The sequence below is a fragment of the Podarcis erhardii genome (genome assembly GCF_964252035.2).
Source record: "Podarcis erhardii genome assembly, chromosome: 15".
Taxonomy (NCBI): domain Eukaryota; kingdom Metazoa; phylum Chordata; class Lepidosauria; order Squamata; family Lacertidae; genus Podarcis; species Podarcis erhardii.
In genome coordinates this window covers 20,308,043-20,331,033 of record NC_138505.1, presented here as the reverse complement: position 1 = coordinate 20,331,033, position 22,991 = coordinate 20,308,043, and the positions used below count along the sequence as shown (strand labels likewise).

Here is a 22,991-nt window from a genome sequence, read left to right as displayed (position 1 = left end):
CCCCATTAAAACCCAATTCAGATTATCAACAGCTTTTCTTAAATGAATTGAGTGGCTCCTCAGGGATTCTCCTAGAGCCAGAGACGAACAAAAACCGGCAGGAGACCAGTGTGCTGTAAAGAATGTTGCAGATTGTTTTGCTGGCTAAGATAAATGTCCGTTTCATCCAGGACATTTGGCAGCCTGCCAGGTGCCATCTAGAAGGTCACAACCAGGACGTAAAGGAAATGGATATTTCGTTATTAGCCCTCAAATTTGATGCTCTACTGGTTTGTACACAGCATCAGAGGTAAAGGACCAGTTCACACACAAAGGTTTGCACATAAACACATGCTTTCCTCTAATACAAGCCTTTTAGCAAACATTATTAGGTTGGCGAACTGCATTGCAAAATTCAGAAAAGTGAGAATTCTGAAGGGCAGCATGTTTCACTTCACATCTTGCTTTGAGAAGTGTAAATTAAATAGATTTGCATCACAATGCAAGATGAATCCCACCCCACTTCTATGTGAACAAACTGTGTGCTATCATTACTACGATCAGTGGGAGTGAGTTCAAGCCTGCAGAACCAGTTGGGCAGCCTCCCCCAATGCAACCCATCTTTAATTATCTGATTCAGCAGTGGTCATCATTGGAGGTTGCTATTTCTAGGCAGCACCATTTAAAGAAGCTGGAAGGTGTGCAGAGGAGGGTGCTCAAGATGATTCAAGTGTCTGGAAACTAAGGCTTATGAGGAATGATTGAGGGAGTTGGGTATGTTTAGCCTGGAGAAGAGAAGACTGAGAGGTGATATGATAGCCAACTTCAAATATCTGTTGCAGGGAAGATGGAGAAAGCTTGTTTTCTGTGGCTTCAGAGGACAGGACCTGAACCAATGGACTCAAATGACAAGGAGATTCAAACCAAATGTTAGGATGAACTTTGTGGCAGTAAGATCTGTTTGACAGTGGAGCAAACTGCCTTGGAAGGTAATGGACTTTCCTTCATTGAAAGATATAAAACAGAGGTTGGATGAGCATCCGTGAGGGATTTTAGCATTACAAGGGGTTAGAGTAGATAACCCCCAAGGTCCCTTCCAGCTCTAGTGTTACATGATTTCTCAATATGCACCTGTGCCAAATTTGAGAACTTCTATCCCTCACAGTACCCTGGCACAGCTTACTGTTCTATTACTTTGTGTTGAGGAAGGGGGATGAAAATCTCTAAAGAGCTGCAACCAACCAATTGTGTTGCAACCAAATAAAGTCCCTTAAGTCAGTGGAGGGCAAAATATACACCAGGCTTAATGGCTTAATTGTAGGGCCATTTGAAGCACATCTGAAATTGGTCTTGCTTGTCTCTCCCCCGACTCCCCACTTCACACAAGCAAGGACTGGTGGCCGTAGAGACTGGCAGCTCCCCTGAGCAATCTGCACATGGGACTCTTGCCTTCTCCAATGCTTGCCTGTTATTGCCTGCCCCCCTAGCTTTTTGCAAGCAAGGATTGGCAGCATCAGCAGGAACTGGCAACTGATTATTTCATTGCAAAAGAAGAAAAAAACCTACAAAAAGATCCCCCGTTTTGCCCTGCATTTGAAAAAGAGAGGGAGGAAACAAGATGAACTCTCATCATTCTTTCTCCAGCAGCCGATCTGCTTTGCATTGAAACAACAACAACAGTGCCTTTTGGTTACAGATGTAGGAGAAATTCACTTCACGTTTAAAGGTGTGTCTATCAAATCTGCACTTTCTGAAACAATATAAGAACTGAAATAGCCGATCTTCAAAATTCGCACTTCCCCAAATGTTGCAGTCTGGTTCTCTAAACAAACAGCGTTTGCAAAAATGCATTTATCGGGGAAAATGTGCATAAAGGAGCATATATTTGTGAAAATAGCATAGAAAAAGAATAAGGAATTTTTTCTTGCAAAAATGTGTCTTTGCTGGTCAACACTGCATACAAGAAAAATTGTGATGAATTTTCACGGGGATTTAAAAAATAAAAAAAAAATTGCAAATTGCTGCAAATATGGGAAACTGAACGTAAGACTGGGGCCAGGAAAAGAGAAATGGAAGTTTTGAAACTGTCAGGTACTTCTATCCTTGATTTTGGCACAGTGTGCTTTCCTCACCCTGGAGTTAACTTGAGCTCAGCACCAGCCTGGATGCTTGCAGCTCTCTGGTAAACCTCATCCACTCTAATATTTTCCTGCTGGAAATACTGCTGTCCACAGGAATGTTCAGGCAACAGCTGGCTGGAGAAGGCATGCAAGCTAGCATCCAAAAATACACACCCCAGGGTGTGGTGGCTGAGGGAGCAAGGGCCAAACGAGATGGGACTTCATCGAGTGAGGAGGATAATAATAACCCCCACCATTTGCTTTCTTTCTAGGAGCACCTCCACGTTACGTTTACTTGCATGAAAACACCAGTGTTACACTGTTACATGTGGCTATTACAAAGAGGCGTACAGTGATGTTCATTCATCTTGGCTGGGCCGGAGATCCCAGGCAAGAATCAATGTGCTCTACCTTTACATTCAGAGATGTGCACGCACTCCTGTTATGTCCAGGGGTGTGGTGGTCTGGATTTTGGGGGGGTGTATCATGGGTATAGCCAGGATTTATATTAGGTGAGCAGAATCAATGGGGGGGGGGAAGAGTCAGAACTGAGTTGTCTGTGACATGATTGGTCAGTTAGTTAAGTACTTTTATTTATTTACTTGGAGGAAGCTGCTCCCTGCCCCCCATTGGCTACATCCATGGGTATGTGTGCGAAAGATCTGTTACTATTTCTGCAGCAGGGTCCCTGTCTCCAGCATCCTAGAACCACCCAATCAGGATGAAAGGGCAGCCTTTTGGACACTGAGAAGTATTATCACCCTTTGTGCTGGTTAGAGTCAGCAATGGAGAACCAGCTCCTCAGGTCACTCTGGAGATGGCGCATGTAAAGAACACCAAGGAGTTGTTCTGTACGCTCCAAAGCTAAGATTTAGGAACACTGGAAAAACCAGGTGCTTTGCTTTCAAGGCAATGGTGGCTCCGTTTGTTGAATGCTCTCCTCAGGGAGGTTGTCCAGCGCCTTCATTGTGCATCCTTAGGATGTATCTTTAGGATGCATAATAAAACATTTGTTTTCAACTCAGCTTTTGGCTGATTAATAGTCTATGGCCTTTTAAATTATTATTATTACAGTATTATTAACAATATTATTAACTTACTTAATTAAATTGGTATCCCACCCTATAATTGTAGAATTCAGGCAGGTCACAACATAAAATCACTATAAAAGGTATAATAGTAGTAGTAATAATAATAATAATAATGTACAATGGAACTTTAAGGGAAACCTTACTGAAGTCACTCTGAAAGATTATGAACATCCCAAGACATTTCCCCATGTATGTGAAGAGAAAATGGTAGATCCAGCTGGGAGGCAACACATGGAGATTTGAATTGATTGTTGCAATGCATCCCTAATTATAAGAATTCTGTATAATCTTAGAAGGCTGTATAATCTTAGGAGCATGGCTGTGACTATCATGAAAGGACACTACACTTCTGAATTTTCCACTACACTATTGGTAATATCCATGCTGTGTGCCTTTGCTGCAGGAAACTCCAGTAGAACACCAGTTCATCACGGCTGTGCTTGCTAATCAAAGCATCCCATCCTTCTGCAGGAACTCAGGGCATATGTCTCTGAGGATGCTATGCTGTATCCTCATATCACCCATATTTGTATATTTAAAAGCCTCTTGTAAGCTAGCTTATATTTGAAAGTAAGACTGGGTGGTGGGCATGGCAACAGTCTTCAATTACTGGAAAGGTTGATACGCAGAGGAGGGCAAATATTTGCTCTCTGCTGCTCCCAAATGGCAGGAGTAGCTGGAGGCAGCAATGCTTCTGAATTCCAGTTGCTGAAAACCATAGGAGGGCAAAGTGCTCTTGCGCTCGGATTCTGCTTGCGGGCTTCCCTTTCAGGCAGCTGGTTGGCCACTGTGAGAACAGGATGCTGGATGAGATGGGCCACTGGCCTGATCCAAAAGGCCCTTCTTAGCTTCTTATGGAGGTGCCCTCTGCCAAATGGTAGGGACGGCCCTGTTCTCTAGAAAACTGTGTTATCTCTCAGGAAAAGATCAAGTAAGGCAGGTTGGATCCGTTGCTGTTGTAAGTGCTGTCTGCTTCGTAGTATATTTAAATCCATCCAACAAATGGTTGGAAACAATCATGCTATCTGCAGCCCAACACTTTTGAGAAAATACAGTCTCTTTTGCCCGCTCGCTGGTCCCGACTGAGCCATCTGTCAAGCGGATGGCTTTCTCCCCAAGAAATGTTTTATTACAAATCAGGCTGAACTGCCAACTGGAAATCTTTCTGCTGCTTTAGCACACACACACCAAATTCTCTCTCTCTTGACCTTTAATGGGGGGGGGGGGAGCCAGTTTGTGCTCAGTCTGTTTTTCTGAACAAATATAAAACGCCCTCAAGTCGCACTGACACAATATTCATAAACAAAACAATTTCAGGTTTGATCTTTTCAAAAACCAACAGGCCACAGGGAGAGAAACTAAGGTAGATGAGAGAACCTGTATGTTTGCCCATATATTGCTCATTCAAGAGGAACACTCAGGCCAAACACCAGATTTTGGGGTGGGGTGGGAGATGCAATGTTGATTAGGCCCCTCCATCATCCAACAGGACCCGACACCCCCCCCCCCGCCACCGCCAACTGCAGTGGATAAATGGACTGACTCCCACAGGATAAAATAAAGTTCTTCTTCACACAGTGCCTAGTTAAACTGTGGAACTCACTCCCACAGGTAGCAGCGATGGCCACCAACTTGGGTGGCAGTAAAAGAGGACTGAACCAATTTGTGGAGGAGAGAGCTGCTACCCACAAAGGCTATCTTCTACCCCCAAAACTGGAGGCAACAATGTTTCTGAATACCAGTTGCTGGAAACCACCGGAGGGGAGGGTGCTCTTGTGCTTGGGTCCTGCTTGCAAATTTCCCACAGGAATCTGGGAACAGGATGCTGGGCGAGATGGACCATGGGCCTAATCCAGCAGGCTCTTCTTATGTTCTTAGGAGGGGAGCAGAGAACCACACATGCCAACTTATGCTCCTTTGCTTTGTGCATGATGAATAGGGACAAATGCTCAAGAAACAGGTCAACGAGGAGCCTTCTGTCATGGTGCGGGCGATGCAGGGGAGGAATAACTTGCCAAATCGCAAACATGCCTCTTTTTACACAAACCTCGGCTTAGGGAGTTGGATGCCTGCGTGCGAGCTGCCACTTGGAGCCAAGTGGCTGAGAATCTTGGAGAGCGAGGGTAGATTCCAAGGGTACGGGCTCAGTCTCTCTTCCCAGAGCAGCCCTGGGCCAAAACAAAGCTGCTTGTGCCAGCTGCACCAAGCTGTGCCACTCAGCAGCTTCTCCTGCTGTGAACCTTACCTGCACTTCTGCCAAAGCCTGATAGTGTCTTTGAGAGGGGGAAAAAGAAAAATGCTCCTCTCTCTTTCAAGTACGCTACTCCCTTCAATTCATTCAAATGTTACATCCTTTTGGGGTAGGGAGCCCCCCCACAAAAATTATTCTTATTATTATTAGTAGTAGTATTAACAACAACAACAATAATATCCTGCCTTTTCCCCAGACTGGGACTCGAGGCAGCTTACACAAATGTAATCAACACAGATAAAATACAGAAAGCTAGTAATAGTTAAAATTTAATAGTTAAAAAGTAATTAAATTCTAATAGAATTTAAAATAATATGTTAAAAATCTATTAAAATATAGATAATAAAAACAGCACAGTCAGTTCCCAAAGGCCTGCCAGAATAAAACAGTATTCACCTGCCGGTGGACAGACAACAAGAAGAGAGCCAGTCTAGCTTCACTAGCAAGGGCGTTCCAAAGTCTGGGAGCATCCGCTGAGAAGGCCCTCTCCTGATTTTCCACCAAGCATGTCTGTGAAGGTGGCAGGACTGAGAGAAGGGTATCCCCAGAAGATCTCAGAGCCCGGCCAAGTTTGTATGGAAGAATATGGTCTTTCAGATAGCCTGGGCCTAAATACCTTCTATCATTAAAACCTGAGGACAACTACACTAATCCAAGTACATACAGTAAACGTACTGAAAAAGTAACAAAAAGTCACCAGGAATGGCCTCATGTAAAACCAAGTACAGAGTGGAAAGTGAGGCATAGGACAATAGATGAAGAGGGGAAACACCCTCCCGATGTTTTAAACCACCTTGCTGTACATGTTTAATCCACTTTAATTGTGCCATCTGAATTGGCTGCTATGATACAATAGCACCCACAAAATAGTATCAGCTTGAAAGTGGCCTTCCTTCCTTTCCTGCAGTTCCAGTTTTTTTCATAATCTATGGTTGCTAGTGTCTGCAAAAAGTTTTTGCTTTCTAGACAATTCCATTTTTAAAGAAGAGCTCTGTTGTATTAGGAGGCTTACCTCCAGCATTTCAAGCATTAGATGATTTTAGAAGAGAAATTTTATTGTTTCCTCTCAAGGAAAATGAAGTCCCCCCCCCCTACATCTCCACAACATTAAAGTAGGGCAAATGTGTATAAAATCTAATGCAAATAGACCTAGATCCAGGTAGGAGGAGGGATCCAGATGAAATCATTTGATTATTATTATTATTTACTGAATTTATATACCGCCCTATACTCAGGGCAGTTCACAGAACAAAATCAAAATATAAAAGAAGTATGTTCCATATGTGCAATTACTGCCTGTGAGGTATTCCCCCTCCCTGTACCTCAGTGGTAGAGCATCTGCTTTGCATGCAGAAGGTCTCAGGTTCAATCCTGGCACCTCCAAAAACCCCAAGTTCAACCCATGGCATCATCAGGCAGGGCTGGGAGAGACCCAGTCTGACATCCTGGAGAGCCACTGCTGGTCACTAATGTACCAGGTATGCAGAAACTTTGGCAGGGCCAGTCCAATAAACTTTGGCACCTGCAGTGAACCACAAAAGGGTGCCACCACCACCAGGGAAAAAGGGGTAAGTGAAGATCTACATTGGGAATGAGGGGGAGAATCAAATCAAACTCACTCAATGGTTGAAGTGGGAATCTAAGGCTGTTGTGGAGGGGAGGGGCCCACTCTGAATCATGTCAGGCAGGTCCAGAGCCCAGGAAAACCCAGAGGCAGACATTCCCTAGGGGTGGGAGACCAGCAGTGCCTCCTTTTCATCAAGAGGCCACTGTAGAGATGGCACGGGGGGGGGGGGGAGCTGTCAAGCAGGTGGTACCTCACCTTGCCTTGTGAATGGGCCGGCAATGACTTTTGGTCCTCCATATGTTGTTGAATTTCCATCAGCCCAGCAAGCAAGGCCAGGGGTGATGGGAGTTGTAGTTCTGCAACATCTGGAGGGCCACAGGTTCCCAATACCTGCTGTAGACAATACTCAACAGGCCAGTGGTCTGACGCGACATGAGCAAAATGTAAGGTCTGAAATGAATTTGCCTTGGTCACTGCAGTTATGCAGTAATTTCTCTGAGGCCACCCAAGAAGTCCATGGCAGAGGTGAATGTTTAGCAGGACTTTCTTTGCAAAGAAGAAAAACAATCACACACAAATTGCATTTTCATCTCACATCATGCCTTGCCTTTGAGAAACCAGTCGGCTGACAACCTCCTTCCTCTATAAAGGTCACTGATACTCTTTCTGAATAAATACGAAGCCAAACAAATCTAAACCTGCAGTTAGAAACATTGCCAGAGGAAATAATGGTTACAAAGGGAAAGGGGGGGGAGGGGAAACAAATCCAGAACAGTTACTATTAAGCTTCTTAGCAAGACCTGAAAGAGAGACCAGAATACTTTCTGTCTTGCAGACTTTGGAGCAGCAGTCTTTAATCTTCCACGGAGGGCTGACTTTAGGGAGCTGTTAATAACGCATGTAAGGAATATATCCCCAAAGGGTGCAGATTCTTTTCTGAGCAAACACAATTTAACGCTGCTGCTGAGGGACTGGGACCAAGTGATTACATTCCTGGAGGCTGCAAGTTCAAGTCTCGCTTAGAACCCGTTTTCATAGCCTGGCTTTTTGTCATGCCTTTGGGGAGCTTGCAAGTACAGAAGAGCACCAGAAGAGCCTGGCTGAATCAGTCCAGTGGCCATGTAGTCCAGGATTCTGTTCTCACAGCGGCCAACCAGATGCAAGGGCAGACTGCGCAGGGTGTGGGAGAGGTGGCCACTGCTGGGCTTCTGTGACCACCAAACTGACAAAGTAGGTCTGCTGAGAAGCTTCTAAGCTGAGGTTACAATGAAATGGTATGCAGGAGATGGAAGGGAGGAGCTTTCCCCTAAGGACATGAGAGGAGCCTGCTGGTTCAGGACAATGGCCCATCTAGTCCCGCATCCTGTTGCCAACAAGCAGGACCCACGCACAACAGCACTCTTCCTTCCTGCGGTTACCAGCAACCAGGGGCGCCGACTTATAAAAAATATTGGGGGGGGCGGGGGCCCATACCGACTTATAAAAAATATTGGGGGGGCCCAAGACCTCCAAACCGCTGCTGCTGGGGGAACGAAAGGGGCGAGCCCCGGGCTGCCCCGACCTTAAGTGAACCTGTGAGGGCCCGCCCTTTGCGGCAGCCGATTGGCTGCCGCCGTGGGCGGTGAATATTAATGAGCTAGGGGGAATCCCCGCTTCTCGTGGGGCTGACGCCAGCCCCGCGAGATTGTTGATGGGTCGAGAGCCCGCAACCCCACCCCCTCTCTAGATCGGGAGTGGCTTTGTTTTAACTCATTACTGAATGTATTTTAAAAGGTAACTATCGTCAAACAAGGAAAATAAAAAATACCAACATAATTTTGTGATTTTACAAAGCATAATATAACTAATAATTTTCTTAAATTATTGGGGGGGCAGAGCCCCCCCAAACGAATTTTTGAGGGGGCTCGGGCCCCCTCAGGCCCCATGGAGTCGGCGCCTATGCCAGCAACTGGTATTCAGAAGCATGGCTGCATCAACATTTTAAAACCCATTCAACAGGAGTAAAAGCCACTCCAATAGCAGCACCGAGCTACTGTGGCTAAGTGCCATTGATAGCCTTGTCAGCCATGAATTTGTCTAATCTGGGCTGCCACCAATATGCTGATGACACTCAGCTCTATCTGCTGATGGATGGCCACACCGACTCGGCCCCGAACACACTGACCAGATGCTTGGAAGCTGTGGCTGGATGGTTTTGTGGGAGCCGATTGAAACTAAACCCTTTGAAGACAGAGGTCCTATGGCTGGGTCGGGATGGCATGGGGATGAGGGACCAACTCCCTTCTCTTGCGGGGGCCCAATTAGTGCCATTGCCTTCCGTTAAGAGTTTGGGTGTAATCTTTGACGCCTCCCTTTCCATGGAGGCGCAAGTTACAGCAACAGCCAAGGCGACATTTTTCCACCTTCGCCGCATCAAGCAGTTGGTCCCTTACCTTTCCCGCCCCGACCTGGCCACAGTGATCCATGCGACGGTCATCTCCAGGCTTGACTACTGTAATTCGCTTAACGCAGGGCTGCCCTTGAAGATGTCCCAGAAACTCCAGCGGGTGCAGAATCCTGCAGCGAGGCTCCTCACAGGGTCTCTGCCATGGGAGCATATTCACCCAGTGCTTTTCAAGCTGCACTGGCTCCCGGTGGAGTACAGGGTCAGATTTAAGGTGCTGCTTTTGACCTTTAAAGCCCTTCATGGCCTAGGACCCTCGTACCTACGGGACCGCCTTTCCTGGTATGCCCCACGGAGAGCCTCAAGGTCCATAAATAACAACACCCTAGTGGTTCCAGGCCCTAAGGAAGTTAGATTGGCTTCAACCAGAGCCAGGGCCTTTTCAACTCTGGCTCCGGCCTGGTGGAACGCTCTGCCTCATGAGACCAGGGCCCTGCAGGATCTGATTTCTTTCCGCAGGGCCTGTAAGACAGAGTTGTTCCGCCTGGCCTTTGGCTTGGAGCCAATTTGATTCCCTCCCTCCCTCTCTTTCTTTTTTCTTTTCCTTCTCCTCCTGCGATGAGGCTACATTTTAATATTTTAATGTTCCATTATTTTAATGTTGTATTTTATTTTTGTTTTTAAGTTGTAATCATTCATCTTGTTTTTATTATTGCTTGTAAGCCGCCCTGAGCCCGGCCTAGGCTGGGGAGGGCGGGGTATAAATAAAAAATTATTATTATTATTAATCCTCTTTTAAAGGCTTTCAAGTTGGTGGCCATCGCTGCCTCTTGTGGAAGCGAGTTCCACACTGCAACCTTTCCTTACAGGGGAGGTTGCTCCACCCGCCTGATCATTTTGGTCGCTTGTTTCTTTTACAATTCTGCATGATGTGTGGACGGTATAAATCTAACACTAATGCACTATTATTGCATCAATGGCATGTCGCAAGCTATAGTCACAGCCCCCACCCCAAAAGCCCTCCACATATGTGCCAGTCTGGAGGGGTGGCAGGAGGTCCTGCTGTTCAAAGGGGAAAGGAATCAGAAATCCTAGCAATAGATAGAAGCTGTTGGGTGTGTCAAAGTCTCTTTTTGGGTTCCTGCCTACATCAATCAGCCTAGGGGTGGGGTGGGAATGTAATTACAATTAAGCTTAGGAGAAAAGGAATGTGTGAGACGGGGAGGAACTAGAAAGGCATCAGTGACCAGATCAATTAAGGGCAGATAGCAATTTGCATAATAATTCCATTATCTGCTAACAACAATGGACACCTAGGACATCTAATCGAGGGCAGTAATTTTAATTTAATGGGGGAAATCTAGTACAATTCCCAGAGTCCCCCCCCCTTTCAATTAAATTAATGTGATGGGCTTTAATCGGTCTTAAGTACAGGGTGTGATTAACCGAACAGCTGCATCAATTATACATATATATTTTATCAAAGCTCTGGCAAATGGACTTGCCCTGCAGAGCACCTTCTCCTCTGTGCAGACATACAGTTATAATTCTATTTAAACAGCAACTCTCGGTTCAAAGGAGGCCAAAACGCTTCCCTTTGGGACTTTTAAGAAAAGAAAAGCAAAGAAAAAAAGCTTCCTAGCTTTTTTCCCAGATAACTTAATAGTCTTAAAGAAGAACAGGGAGACGAAGGAGCAGGAGGTATATTTTTGGCAGGATGCTTTCCTACCCACATGCCGCCATTCACTCTTGCTGGGTCCATGGCTCTCTGCAGGAAAGAGTAAGGCAGAGGTTCCCTTTCCCAGCACTTGATGTAGGAAGACATCAAAAGCCAACCATCCCCCCTGCCACCACCCATTAGGGCAATGGTTCTCAAACCTTTTTCCTCCAGGCCACTTTCTCAGAATAAAAAAATTGCTAATGCCATTATTTTTTTACTGATAAGTTGGGGGGGGGGGAAATATTGATACATTGAAAAACAAAAATAACTTCTAGCAGTGCTCGATTCTGAAGATATCTATCAATATTCTGCAAATAAATAAATAAAAATTATACTATACTACACTGAATTGCTTAAACGTTTCTTTGTCCTTGAATCTTCCTGCCACACCCTTTGAGAACCATGCATTGGTCTTCACGCCAAGTTCAGGCCTTGGCACGTTGTCTAAAAGATGGCTGAAAGTTCTTAAGACGTTTCACCATTTGCAACCTTTCGGACTGATTTGTTGGGAGCATGGAAGGAAATAATTAAACACATCTGCTCACAGCTGGACTTGCACTTATTTATCCAGCTATTAACTATTAACTGGGGAAATCCCAAGCGACTCAGAGGGGCTCATATAGTTTTCCCCAAGCCATGCCAATCAACACGAGGCTATCAGGTGGTGGAAGGGGAAGGGGCAGATGAAGTTGTAGGTCAGATGAAGGCTCTACAATGTGTTCCTTTCTTTGCAGTTGCCTCTCTTTCAATGAGTATTAAGGCAGAGAATATGAAACATATATGAATTTTCATTTGTAATTTATTATGTACATCTCGTTTTTATTCATATTTTGATAAATATTATTATGCCTGCTTTTTAAAAGTTTGATTTTATTTGTATTCTTTAATGTAGCATTTTCTACTGTTTCATGGAAACTGCTTAGGGTTGTTTGTTTGTTTTAATTAAGTGGTATATAAATCTGGTTAAATACAATGAAAACAAAAATATTTAAAGAAGAGTGTGCCATGAGCATGTGGGTTGGTGGTGGTGGGTTTTCCAAATCAGTGTGAGTGTCCTGGTGGAGACCACCCATCTCTCATTTTGTAGTTACTAGACAGGCTTTTCAGACCTGGCCAACTGGTGGGGTGGGAGAAGAGCAATTAAAAAGATGTGTGTGCATGTATAAGGCCTGATAAACAGGTACATGTTACATGTGCATCCCATCACATGGAATGCTAGGGTCATGAAATGTTAGGGTACTGGCTGATGGGACAAGCAATGGTTGGAATCAGTCCATTTTTATTCACTTATTTGTTTGTATGCTGTTTTTTCAACAATAGCCACCCTCAAAGCAGTTCAGCTAACACAGGTATCTAGGCATGTGATATTGCCTATCCTGAGAAGGGGAAGAGTCCTTCAGATGCCTCCCTAGATGTTCCTGCTGCCACTGCTGGAAACACTATCAATCACCATATGCAGATCTGGCACAGGGTGCTGGATCACCGGCCCAAAACATTCCACTTGTGTAAACTACTTGTGAACAGGTTGGCTTGGGTGGCTAAGTGCGATTCAAAGTGCTGGTTGCTACCTACAAGGACCTGAACAGTTTGGGACCAGGGTACCTGAATGCTGCCTCCTCCTTTTTATGGCTCTTACATTTGTAGTGAATGGACTTGGTGTGCTGTGGTTTACTGGTTCTATGAACGCTCTTTGTTGTTACAGTTTCATTAAGAATGTAAGAAGGCCAGTGGACCATCTTGTCCAGTATCCTGTTCTCACATTGGCCAACCAGAGGCCTGTGGGAAACTCTCAAACAAGATGCCAGCACAGGAGCCCCCTCTCCTCTTGTAGCTTCCAGGAACTGGCATTCAGAAGCATAACTGTCTCCAGCTGTGGAAGGAGAGCCTAGCCATTGTGGCTAGTAACCATCGATATCCCTCTGCTCCAAAAATTTGTCCACTCTTTAAAGCCATCTAAGTTGGTCAGCACTGTTTTCCATGGCAGCAAGTTCCATAGTTTAACTATGTGCTTCAAGAAGTAGTACTCCCTTTTTGATATATAATTGGTACTAATATCAGCACAGTCGTACCTTGGTTTTCGAACAGAATGCGTTCCAGAGGTACATTTGACTTTCAAAACGTTTGGAAACCAAGGCGCAGCTTCCAATTGGCTTCTGATTGCAAAGGTGCATGGAAGCCACATCGGACATTCCAAAAAATGTTCAAAAACCAGCTCACTTCTGGGTTTCAATCGTTCGGGAGCCAAAACGTATGAGTACCAAGGCATTCAACAACCAAGGTATGACTGTACATTGATATATTGTCCTAGTTTTTCCTCTGGGGCTCTTATTGAGTCAAGGGTCTACAAATTACAGATGCTTCTATAAATGAACATATACCAGAGAGGGAGATATATGTAGAATTTACAGGTGAGTGAAGCACCTGGCAGCTATAAGGGAAACTATGTGACAACGCACCTTCCTGACATGCAATCCCTGCCTCCTTAGAACTCCACTGCCTGCTTGGTTCAGGAGACTTACTGCTTCCTTGCCCAGTTCTAGGCTGGCCTTATTCTGCCAAGTGGTTCCCTCTGCTTTGTGGGATATCTTAGGGAGAAGAAAAGGCTAAGGAGTAAATCCGGAGCGTAGTCCCTAACATGGTTGGATGGTGCCTTGTATGCTTCTTTCACACGATTCCTGCAGCCACATCAATGCCAAATGTATTGCTCTGCTTTCTTTTGGATCTCAATGAACGAGAGGAGGCTCTTGTCGTCTGGGCAGCCCAGGACCCTCATTCACACTGCCAAGGCTAGGCGTTGCTAATGCAACGGTTTTGACTTCACCCCCAGTGGTGCACTCCATTGTTTCTCGAGGCAGACGGGTGCCAACAGGCGATGCCAGCTTGAATCGATCCCACGGCACGGTGCACATACACCATTTGAATGGCAGTGCCCACCAGCTGGGAGGGAGGGCAGCCCCCCTCCAATATTTTCTCGGGGCCCCCCAAAAAGGGACATTGGCTCCTAGGGATGGCAACAACTTCCCATCGCATCCAGGGGCCTAAGAGGGCGCTTCTTCCTGGGCTGCATGGGGAAAGCCTGTGGAACTCACCGCGCGGGCAGGACCGGGGACAATAGCGCGCCCGCGCGAACGAGGGGGCGGGGGAGGGGGAGACGCCTGGAACGTTCCACGCGCGGCGGTTGGCGACGGTTTGAACTTCCCCTCACGCGCCTTCGCCTCACACGGCGGGCCGCACCTGCCGGCCTTGGTCGCGCCATGACTAAAGACAGCCCCTCAGGGGGCGGCGGAGGCCCCGCTCTGTCTGCGCGCCATTCCCCGCGCAAGGCCGCGTCCCAAGCCCTCGGCGGCGCTCCTCCTGCCGCCCTGGGCGGCGGCGGCGGCGGCGTCTCCAGCGGGGCGCCTCTCGGTCCTCCTCCCCCTCCCCCGCCCTTCCCTCCTCCGGCGGGGCCTCCGCCCGCCTTCCACGAGGACCACCGCCGAGAGCTGGAGTCGCTTCGGGCGGAGCTGGAGGCGGAGCGGCTGCGCTCTCAGGAGTGCCGGCGCCGCTTCGCGTTGGAGTCGCGCGAGCTGCGCGAGGCGGCCGAGCGCGAGCGGCAGCTGCTGGCCGACCAGCTCCGCTCCAAGTGGGAGCAGCAGCGGGCGCGCGAGCTGCACCAGCTGCGCGAGGCCGGCGCCCGGCAGCGCGAGACCGAGATCCGGCAGCTGCTGCGCTGGAAGGAGGCGGAGCTGCGAGAGGCCCAGGAGCTGCTGCAGCGGGAGCGAGACGCCGCCATGCGGCAGGCCCGCGACTTGCAGCGCCAGCTGGCCGAGGAGCTGGTCAGCCGAAGCAGCCGAGCTGGCGGCGGTGGTGGTGGTGGAGGAAGCAGCGCGGGTCTGAACGGCGAGTGCCGCGCCAAGCTGCAAGAAGTGCTGGGCAAGCTCCGCTGGGAGGTCGACGGCGACCAGGCCGCGCGCATCCGCCACCTCAAGGCCGAGCTGGAGCTGGAGAGGAGCCTCTTCCTCAAGTATATCCTGGAGCGCTTCGAGGGAGAGCATTCGCCGCTGGCGTCCTCGCACAAAGTCAGGCCGCCGCCTACGACACTGCCCGGCCACAGACTGGGCAAGAGCAGGCCCCGCTCCTTGGAGAGCCTCGTGGTCGCCTCCTGCGCCCCCGACAGCGGGACAGCCTCCAAGTCCCGCTCCCTGCACAGCAACCTGAGCCGATGCGAGCCTCACCCCCACCCCCACCATGCTCTGCTGGAAGGAGGGGGCCAAGCGGGTGGCGGCTGCGCCCCACAGCCGGAGGCCCAGAAGGCTGCGGCCACTGCTTCTTCCTTGGGGAAAGATAAGGCCCCTCTGGAGGAAGGGGCCAAGGAAGAGGGGTCTGCGGATGCACCCCCGGAAGGGAAAACGTGCAGCTCAGGGTCTGCGGGAGAAGGCGCAACGCCTCCCACAGGCCTGCAAAGCCAGCAGCAAGACTGGCTGTTGGGAGGTGGGTACGACCAGCTGGTGAAGCAGAACACGGACCTCTTGGATGCCCTGGGGGCCCTCGAGCAGCGGTGCACCCACCTGAAGGAGGAGAACGCCTTGCTGAGGAAGAGCAGCTTCCCAGAGATGCAGGACAAAGTGAAGCGGCTGAAGAGGAAGAACACGGAGCTGGCGGCCATCGCCAAGCGCCTGGAAGAGCGGGCCAAGAAGCTCCAGGAATCCAGCCTCAAGGTTGGCGGCGCCCCAATCCCCTTAGCCTTGGCTTGCCCCGACACAGACCTGTACAAGAGCGGCTTTGCTCGGCAGCGGGTGAAGGACCTGAGCGAACAAGCCAATGTTCTGTTGGCAAAGGACCAGCAGCTGGAAGCCTTGCAGAAGGAGTGCTGGGAGCTACAGGCCAAACTGTCTTCAGGCACAGAGAATGCCTGTTTTCTCAACATCTGTGAGTTTGATCGCTTGCTGAGAGAGTCTCAGAGAGAAGTGCTGAGGCTGCAAAGACAGATCATGCTCAGGAACATCAGGGAATCTTTTCAGCTCTCCAAAATGGCCTCCAGTGCTCCTTCTTCACCAGTTATCATCCCAGAAGCATCAGCTGTGGGCGCATGCTTAAAGGGCTTGCCTTTGCCAAAGGAGATGCCAGAAACATTGGACACATTGGTGAAAGATGCGCAATCAGAAGCACCAGCTTTGGGGAACAGTGCTAAGAATGATGAAGGCAGCACTTTAACATTGGGTTCGGATGCTGAGCATTCCTTGCAGACTTTGAAAAGGGAGCTGGCTGAAAAAGCTCAGGAGTGTAAAAGCCTTCAATGTGAAGTGGAGGCAAAACAAAAGAGATGTGATTATTTGGAACTGCAGATCAATGCAGCATTGAGTGAAAAGGCCAAGGTTGCAGAGGAGAACTCTCAGCTACATGAGAAGAACAAACAGATGGAAAAGATCCAGAGTGAAAATACCGAGATAAAAGTGAAGCTCATGCAGGCAACTGATGACTACAATTCTGCCGTGCAGTTGACTAACGGACTGGAAATTAAAGTGGAGAGTTTGGAGCAAGTCATTAAGAACATGAAAGAGACTGCAGAAGGATGGCAACAGTTGGAATCTGAACATGAGAAAACTTTACTGGTGCTGCAAAAGAAAGAGGGAGAAATACAACAACTGCATCACATGCAGACAGAGATAAAAAGAGAGCATGAGGAGGCAGTACAGCTGCTTGAGGCTCAAGTGAAAGAGCTGGAAAACCAGTATCACAGTCAGACCAAACACTTTAATCTCCTGACTGAAGAACTTGAGCAAGTTAAGACATCTGGGCTCTTAGAATCAGAATTATCCCATGCAACTTGCAATTCCCAAGCAATAATTTGCCCAGGAAAATGGGAACAATGTACTGGCCACAATCGCCATTGTAATAAAAGCATCAGTGATGAAGACTCTGCATCTGTGGGTTCTTCTGGCTTGCCCAAGAAAACTAAAGCATTAGAATCCCAGTCAAACTCATCTGCATCCGAATCCATACAGAACAGCTCTAAATCTTGCCTAAATCCCGAAGAAGATACAGCAGGTGAAACAGAAGACCTAGAGACAGATAAAGTTTCTATAAGCCAACAGCTAGAAAATCAAGGTCCTTCAAAACTTTCTGTCTTTTTGGCACGGTATAGCTATGACCCTTTTCATGGCCCTAATAAGAACCCTGAAGCAGAACTTCCACTGACAGCTGGGGAATATGTTTATATTTATGGAGAAATGGATGAGGATGGTTTCTATGAAGGGGAATTGATGGATGGTAGGAGGGGACTGATCCCCTCAAACTTAGTTGAAGAAGTTTCAGGTAATGATCTAATAAGTTTTGCCCCTTCAGAGCCAAATGATGTTTCTTATCATTCATACCGTGAAACAAGTTTCCCCTGCCAAAGTGCTAGTAGTGAAGACAAAAGCGACAGCCTTGATGAAGACATGTGTGTTAATCTGTTGTCTAACAGACTGGGAGGGGAGCTGTGTGATGACCAGGCAGCAGCGCTTTGTCCCCAGAACCTGACTCTTATCAAACAGTTTGCTAGGTCCATCCTTATAGGCTGGGACCCACCCCACATGCTAGATAGCCAGGGCAAAGTGTACAGCTATAACATTTATGTCAATACAGATCTATGTCACAGTGTGAAGTATGGCAGTCAGATGAAAGCAGTGATTGAGAACCTAGATTTAGAGCTGCGTTCTTATCGCATCTCCGTTCAAAGTGTGACAGACAAAGGAAATTCCGATAAGATGCAATGCACTTTCCTGGTAGGAAACAGTTTCCATATTGCGCCGGCACTCCTGGAGCTTTGGAGCATCACTGCAACATCAGCAAAAATTACTTGGTTGCCAAGCAACAGTAACTACACTCATTCGGTGTACCTTAATGAGATGGAGTATGATGTCACAAAGGCAGGGGTATATTGGTATACTTTCCAGAATCTTAGCCCCAGCACTCAGTACACTGTAAAAGTGGAAACACTGCCTCCTAAAGAAGTGTTGGTGTTTCCTCAAGGGGATCTGGAGCAGAAATCGGCAGCAATTATGTTCACTACTCCACCAGCAGGACCACCTCATGCTCCCCTCGATGTCCAAGTACAACCTAGTTCTTCTGCAGAGTTCCTAATTGTTAGCTGGTTGCCAGTAACAATTGATGCAGCAGGATCATCCAATGGAGTAAAAGTCACTGGCTATGCAATTTATATCAATGGACAGAAAGTCACAGAAGTTGCATCACCGACAGCTGGAAGTATATCATTAGCAATGTCTCAGCTAAATATGTTCCAAGGGTCTTGGAAGGTCTCTGTGAGAACTGTGTCCCCCTTTGGGGAATCTGAGGATTCTGTGCCAGCTTTAATTCCATCCGCTCATTTGGAAATTCCCAATTCTTTAATGTCAAAGTTCTTTTCCCCCAGTCATGCCTCTGAGATGACTTTCAAAGAATTCTTAGAGTTTGAAGATGGGCACATCTCTGCCACAACCAGTATGTCCTCATCTGTCTTCTCCCACATGTGCCTGGCTGGTGCAGACACCGATTTCGCCATTCACTTCATGTCTGATTACAAAGAAGAAGCAGTTTCTGTGCCAGTAAATGTTTCTCAGAATCATAGGACCTCTTCTGCACTGACAACTTCACACGATGCAAGAAATAAAGACAAGGGTGATTCTATTCTACACACGTCTGTTAGAAAGCACTCCTCAGAACATGTTTTTCCTACGTCAAAGTATGAAGGACCAGCCAGCTCCGCACTGCCCGTATTTTCTGGAGACGCTGGAAGAGAAATTTCAGAAGATCACCCTCTGACTAAAACAACTGTAGGTAAGAATCAGCCAGAAAACAGCAAGATCAAGGTGTATACAATGGCCCAACATACCAATGCCAAAGATCCATCTTTTCAATGCCATATTGACATTATGGGTGCAACCACTGTTTCTTCCACAGAGTTTGAACTGGAGAAGGGCAATTGCAGAGGTGCAGGAATGCGCAACTTCTGTCTTCAGGAAGAGCCAGGTCATTTTTCTGAAAAGAACCACAGAAAGAATGTTAAGCAGTTATGCAAAGAACTCTCCAACTTGAGCGTGTCTGATGCTGAAATGAAGGAAGAGCAAATATCAAGAACTAAAAGCTGGAAGGCTCCTCTCAGTGACCATAACCATATTTCAGATCTTTCAGATATTGAGGAAGAGGAAAACCAGTTGTATAGGATTAACATTTCTGGACAAGAAGACCCTAAACCACAGGAGACGCCAGTGTCCCTTGCAGAACTGGCAAAAGATAAAATTATAACCATGAGCCCCAGAACTGACCAAACAGTGCCTAATTCAGGCCCTCAGAGCAGCTTTGTTTCAGGAGAAAGGGTTAATGATGACCCAACAAGGCTTTTTGTAGCACTTTTTGACTACGATCCCATAACTATGTCACCTAATTCTGACGCAGCTGAGGAGCTATCTTTTAAAGAGGGACAGATTCTGAAAGTGATTGGTCAGCAAGATGCTGATGGCTTTTACCGAGGTGAATGTGAAGGAAAGAAAGGGTATATTCCCTGCAATTTGGTATCTGAAATGTACATTGAGAGTAAGGAAGTGAAAGAACATCTATTAAAGTCAAGTTACAGTAAAGATGAAAACATATGAGGAGGTTAGTGGCTCTAGACAGCATAATAATCAACAGATCTGACCCCAAATCTTGGCAGTAGGATAATTAAAAACCTACCACCTAAGGCTTTGGGATTATAATATCCTAAGCACCCAAGAAAAGTCTTGCTGAATGTGCGTGAAAAATTAGCTGCCATATAAAATGGAGAATAGGGTGGTGCTGTGGTCTAAACCAATGAGCCTCTTGGGCTTGCCGATCAGAAGGTTGGTGGTTCAAATCCCTGTGACGGGGTGAGCTTCCGTTGCTCGGTCCCAGCTCCTGCCAACCTAGCAGTTGCCAAAAGTGCAAGTAGATAAATAGGTATCGCTCCAGCGGGAAGGTAAACGGCGTTTCCGTGCGCTGCTCTGGTTTCGCCAGAGGTGGCTTAGTCATGCTGGCCACATGACGCGGAAAAACTGCAGACAAACGCTGGCTCCCTCAGCCTGTAAAGCGAGATGAGCACCATAACCCCAGAGTTGTTTGCGACTGGACTTAACTGTCAGCGGTCTACCTTTTTTAAAAATAGAGAATGCTATACTTTTGCACACAGATAGGGAAGAGACTTAATAAAAAGGCACCATAGATGTCTGGAAGCTGTTCCCTCTGAAAAAAAAGAATCAGACTTGTTAGCCTTTTGAAAACCCTAGAAGATGAGCAATAGACATAAAAAGTGTTTAGAACTGTATAGCAAGAGAACAACAATATTTTCAGTGTAAAAGATTCTTGCCCAAGAAGTACAGTGGTACCTCTGGTTACGTACTTAATTCGTTCTGGAGGTCCGTTCTTATCCTGAAACTGTGCTTAACCTGAAGCACCACTTTAGCTAATGGGGTCTCCTCCTGCCGCCGCGCTGCTGCCACACGATTTCTGTTCTCATCCTGAAGCAAAGTTTTTATCCTGAGGTACTATTTCTGGGTTAGCGGAGTCTGTAACCTGAAGGATATGTAACCTGAAGTGTATGTAACCCGAGGTACCACTGTATTTGGGGTGGATGTAGTTCCAAGTCGACAGCATCTCTGTTATTACAGAATGGACAGTATCAATACCTCCCTAGTAAGCAAACTTACAGTATAATTCTAAACGTGTTTATGTGAAAGCAAGTCTTTCCGTATTCACTGTGGCATAGACCCAGGAGTCAGGCTTATCGACTTCAGTAGAACTTCTGTAATAACATTCTGTAAGATGTCTGCATTTTGTAGAATTCCAACTACTTTACATTGCACTGAGCAGAGTCAGCGTTTGAGCTGCAATCGTAAAACAAATGCTTCACCTGAATATTGATTGATGGCAAATTTTACTCCAATAAGTAACTCACTGAAGATGTGTCCATACCCCACATGGGAAATTTCCCTCAAGCAACAGCTACTTGATTCCTGACGCTTAAGCACATAATTTGTTTTAGTTTACAACTGGAACAAATACCATGTCAGTGATCAAGTTAGTCTTTCTGTGGGTGTGCCCAGGAGCTGCATGCATGTACCAATAGCAGACTTGAGTGATGATGAGGAAAAGAGCAGCAGCAACTCTGGAATAAATGTTTGTCTTCTTGCACACTTCCTCTCGCTTCTGACTTGAGGTTTTTTCCTAGCCACTTGAGCAGACTTCAGGGGGCCATGGGTGCTTCACCCCCCTTTGTGGGGACTGGGTCCCCACAAAGTCAATGAGCAAAGTTGAAGCCCTTCATCGCCCACAATCTTCAGCGTGAGATGGCCCCTATGTTCCTAGCCCAAATCAACTCTTGCTATATAGAATGCAGTTGCAAAGTTGCTCGTACTTTAATACTAAAGCATTTTGTTCTTGCTTTCAAGCTTTCTAACTTCAGATTGGAATGTTCAACTTGCACATGTGTTTGAAGAAAAATGACTTGTTACTCTTCAAGTTAATGCTAGCTTTTGAGGGTAGGCGTTTGTTGGTGTTTGGTGATGTTGATCACCCACCCTAAGAGCTTTGAGTTAAGGCCTTGCGCCCAGAAGCTTTTAGAAATAGCAATGACAATATATTAAATTAATGAGACATTTGCATGGATTTATACTTAAGTCTAGCTCTTCATTTTAGAACAATTGTTGATGCCAACCAATGAAAGTTACTTCTAGGATTTGCTTCACTTTGCATTCCATCTTATTTGTATTTTCCTTCTTCATTTATGTGTTTGAAGTAGCAGAACCATTTTATGTTTTTACTTTACTCTTGTACGCCTGTTACTCTACAAAGTTCTTAATTGTGCTTTTGTGTAATTTAGGCTATAGCTACTGGATTGAGGAAAGAGTGATGCTGCTATTCGGATCGAAGCCATATTGACGACGGATTTGGGAGCTACCTTTGAATACATTTACTATTCTTATACTAAAACTCCTTATTTATTAAAATATTTGCAAAGTTTGTACCTTACAATCATCGCCATTGAATTTCATTTTGTCTTTAATCAGCAAAAGTATTGCCATTTTTTGAGCTGTAAAGGTGGTATCTGTGGCAAAAAGTACCGGTACATGGATTTATTTAAAGAACAAAAATAAAATATTTTTGTGTGTGTATATCACGCTCAACTTGTAGCAGCAGATCCCATGAGTGCAAAGCAGCCTTTCCACAGATGAGCATTCTTCAGTCCAAATACAGCAGCATAATCAGAATGCAGGATCTCTATTTCTTTATTTATAATATTTATACTCCAGTCAAGATTGGCTCAAGGAATAGAGGAGAAATTCCCTTCAGATCACCATTAAAGGGGAATTTGCTTAGCTCACACTTCAAATTCTACAAACCAAAATGCAGCTATTATTCAAAAGCCACACTTCCCTGAGTTATGAAATGCAGTTCTCTAGCCAAGCCATGTTTATCATAACTGTGATGAACTATGGGGCTACTTGTGTGTAGGCGCTTGCACTCTTAGAGTTTAGTAATCAGTTTTAAAACTGTCCCTCTCCGCGCAGCCATCGGTGCATGGCTGCCTTAATCGCTGGCAGAATCCGTCAGTGGGCGTTTCCGGAATTTCTTCCAACATAAGAGTTCTTTGACAGAAACTCTACGCCTAGATTCTCTACGTGACAGCATCCTGCGCAAAGTGGGCATCCCAAGAGGAGGTCCTGAGCTCTCCCCGCTGTTCTCACTGGAAGCGACTCTGTTTCTGCTGAAACTCCCCCTCTCCCCCTGCTGGTTCCCTCCTCAGCATCCGAGGGTCTCCCAGCATCCTGGAGCCCCTCCACCACTTGGAGCTCCGATGGCAGTTCCCTGACAATAACCAAAAGAAAAAAGTATGTATTAGGGTAAAAT

General features: G+C 46.5%; 1 protein-coding gene across 2 annotated transcripts; it reads left to right on the top strand.

The window, feature by feature from the left end:
- Positions 1 to 14,161: 14,161 nt before the first annotated feature.
- LOC309330295 (peripheral-type benzodiazepine receptor-associated protein 1-like) lies at positions 14,162 to 22,115 on the top strand. 2 transcript variants are annotated; one of them, XM_081841697.1, is made up of 2 exons: positions 14,162 to 19,601; positions 21,964 to 22,115. In XM_081841697.1, exons 1-2 carry the CDS (start codon positions 14,177 to 14,179, stop codon positions 22,020 to 22,022), a joined length of 5,484 nt encoding a protein of 1,827 aa, XP_081697823.1. In that variant the 5' UTR covers positions 14,162 to 14,176; the 3' UTR covers positions 22,023 to 22,115. The 2 variants fall into 2 exon arrangements, with proteins under 2 accessions (XP_081697823.1, XP_081697822.1); XM_081841696.1 differs by having other exon boundaries at positions 14,162 to 19,727.
- Positions 22,116 to 22,991: the final 876 nt, after the last annotated feature.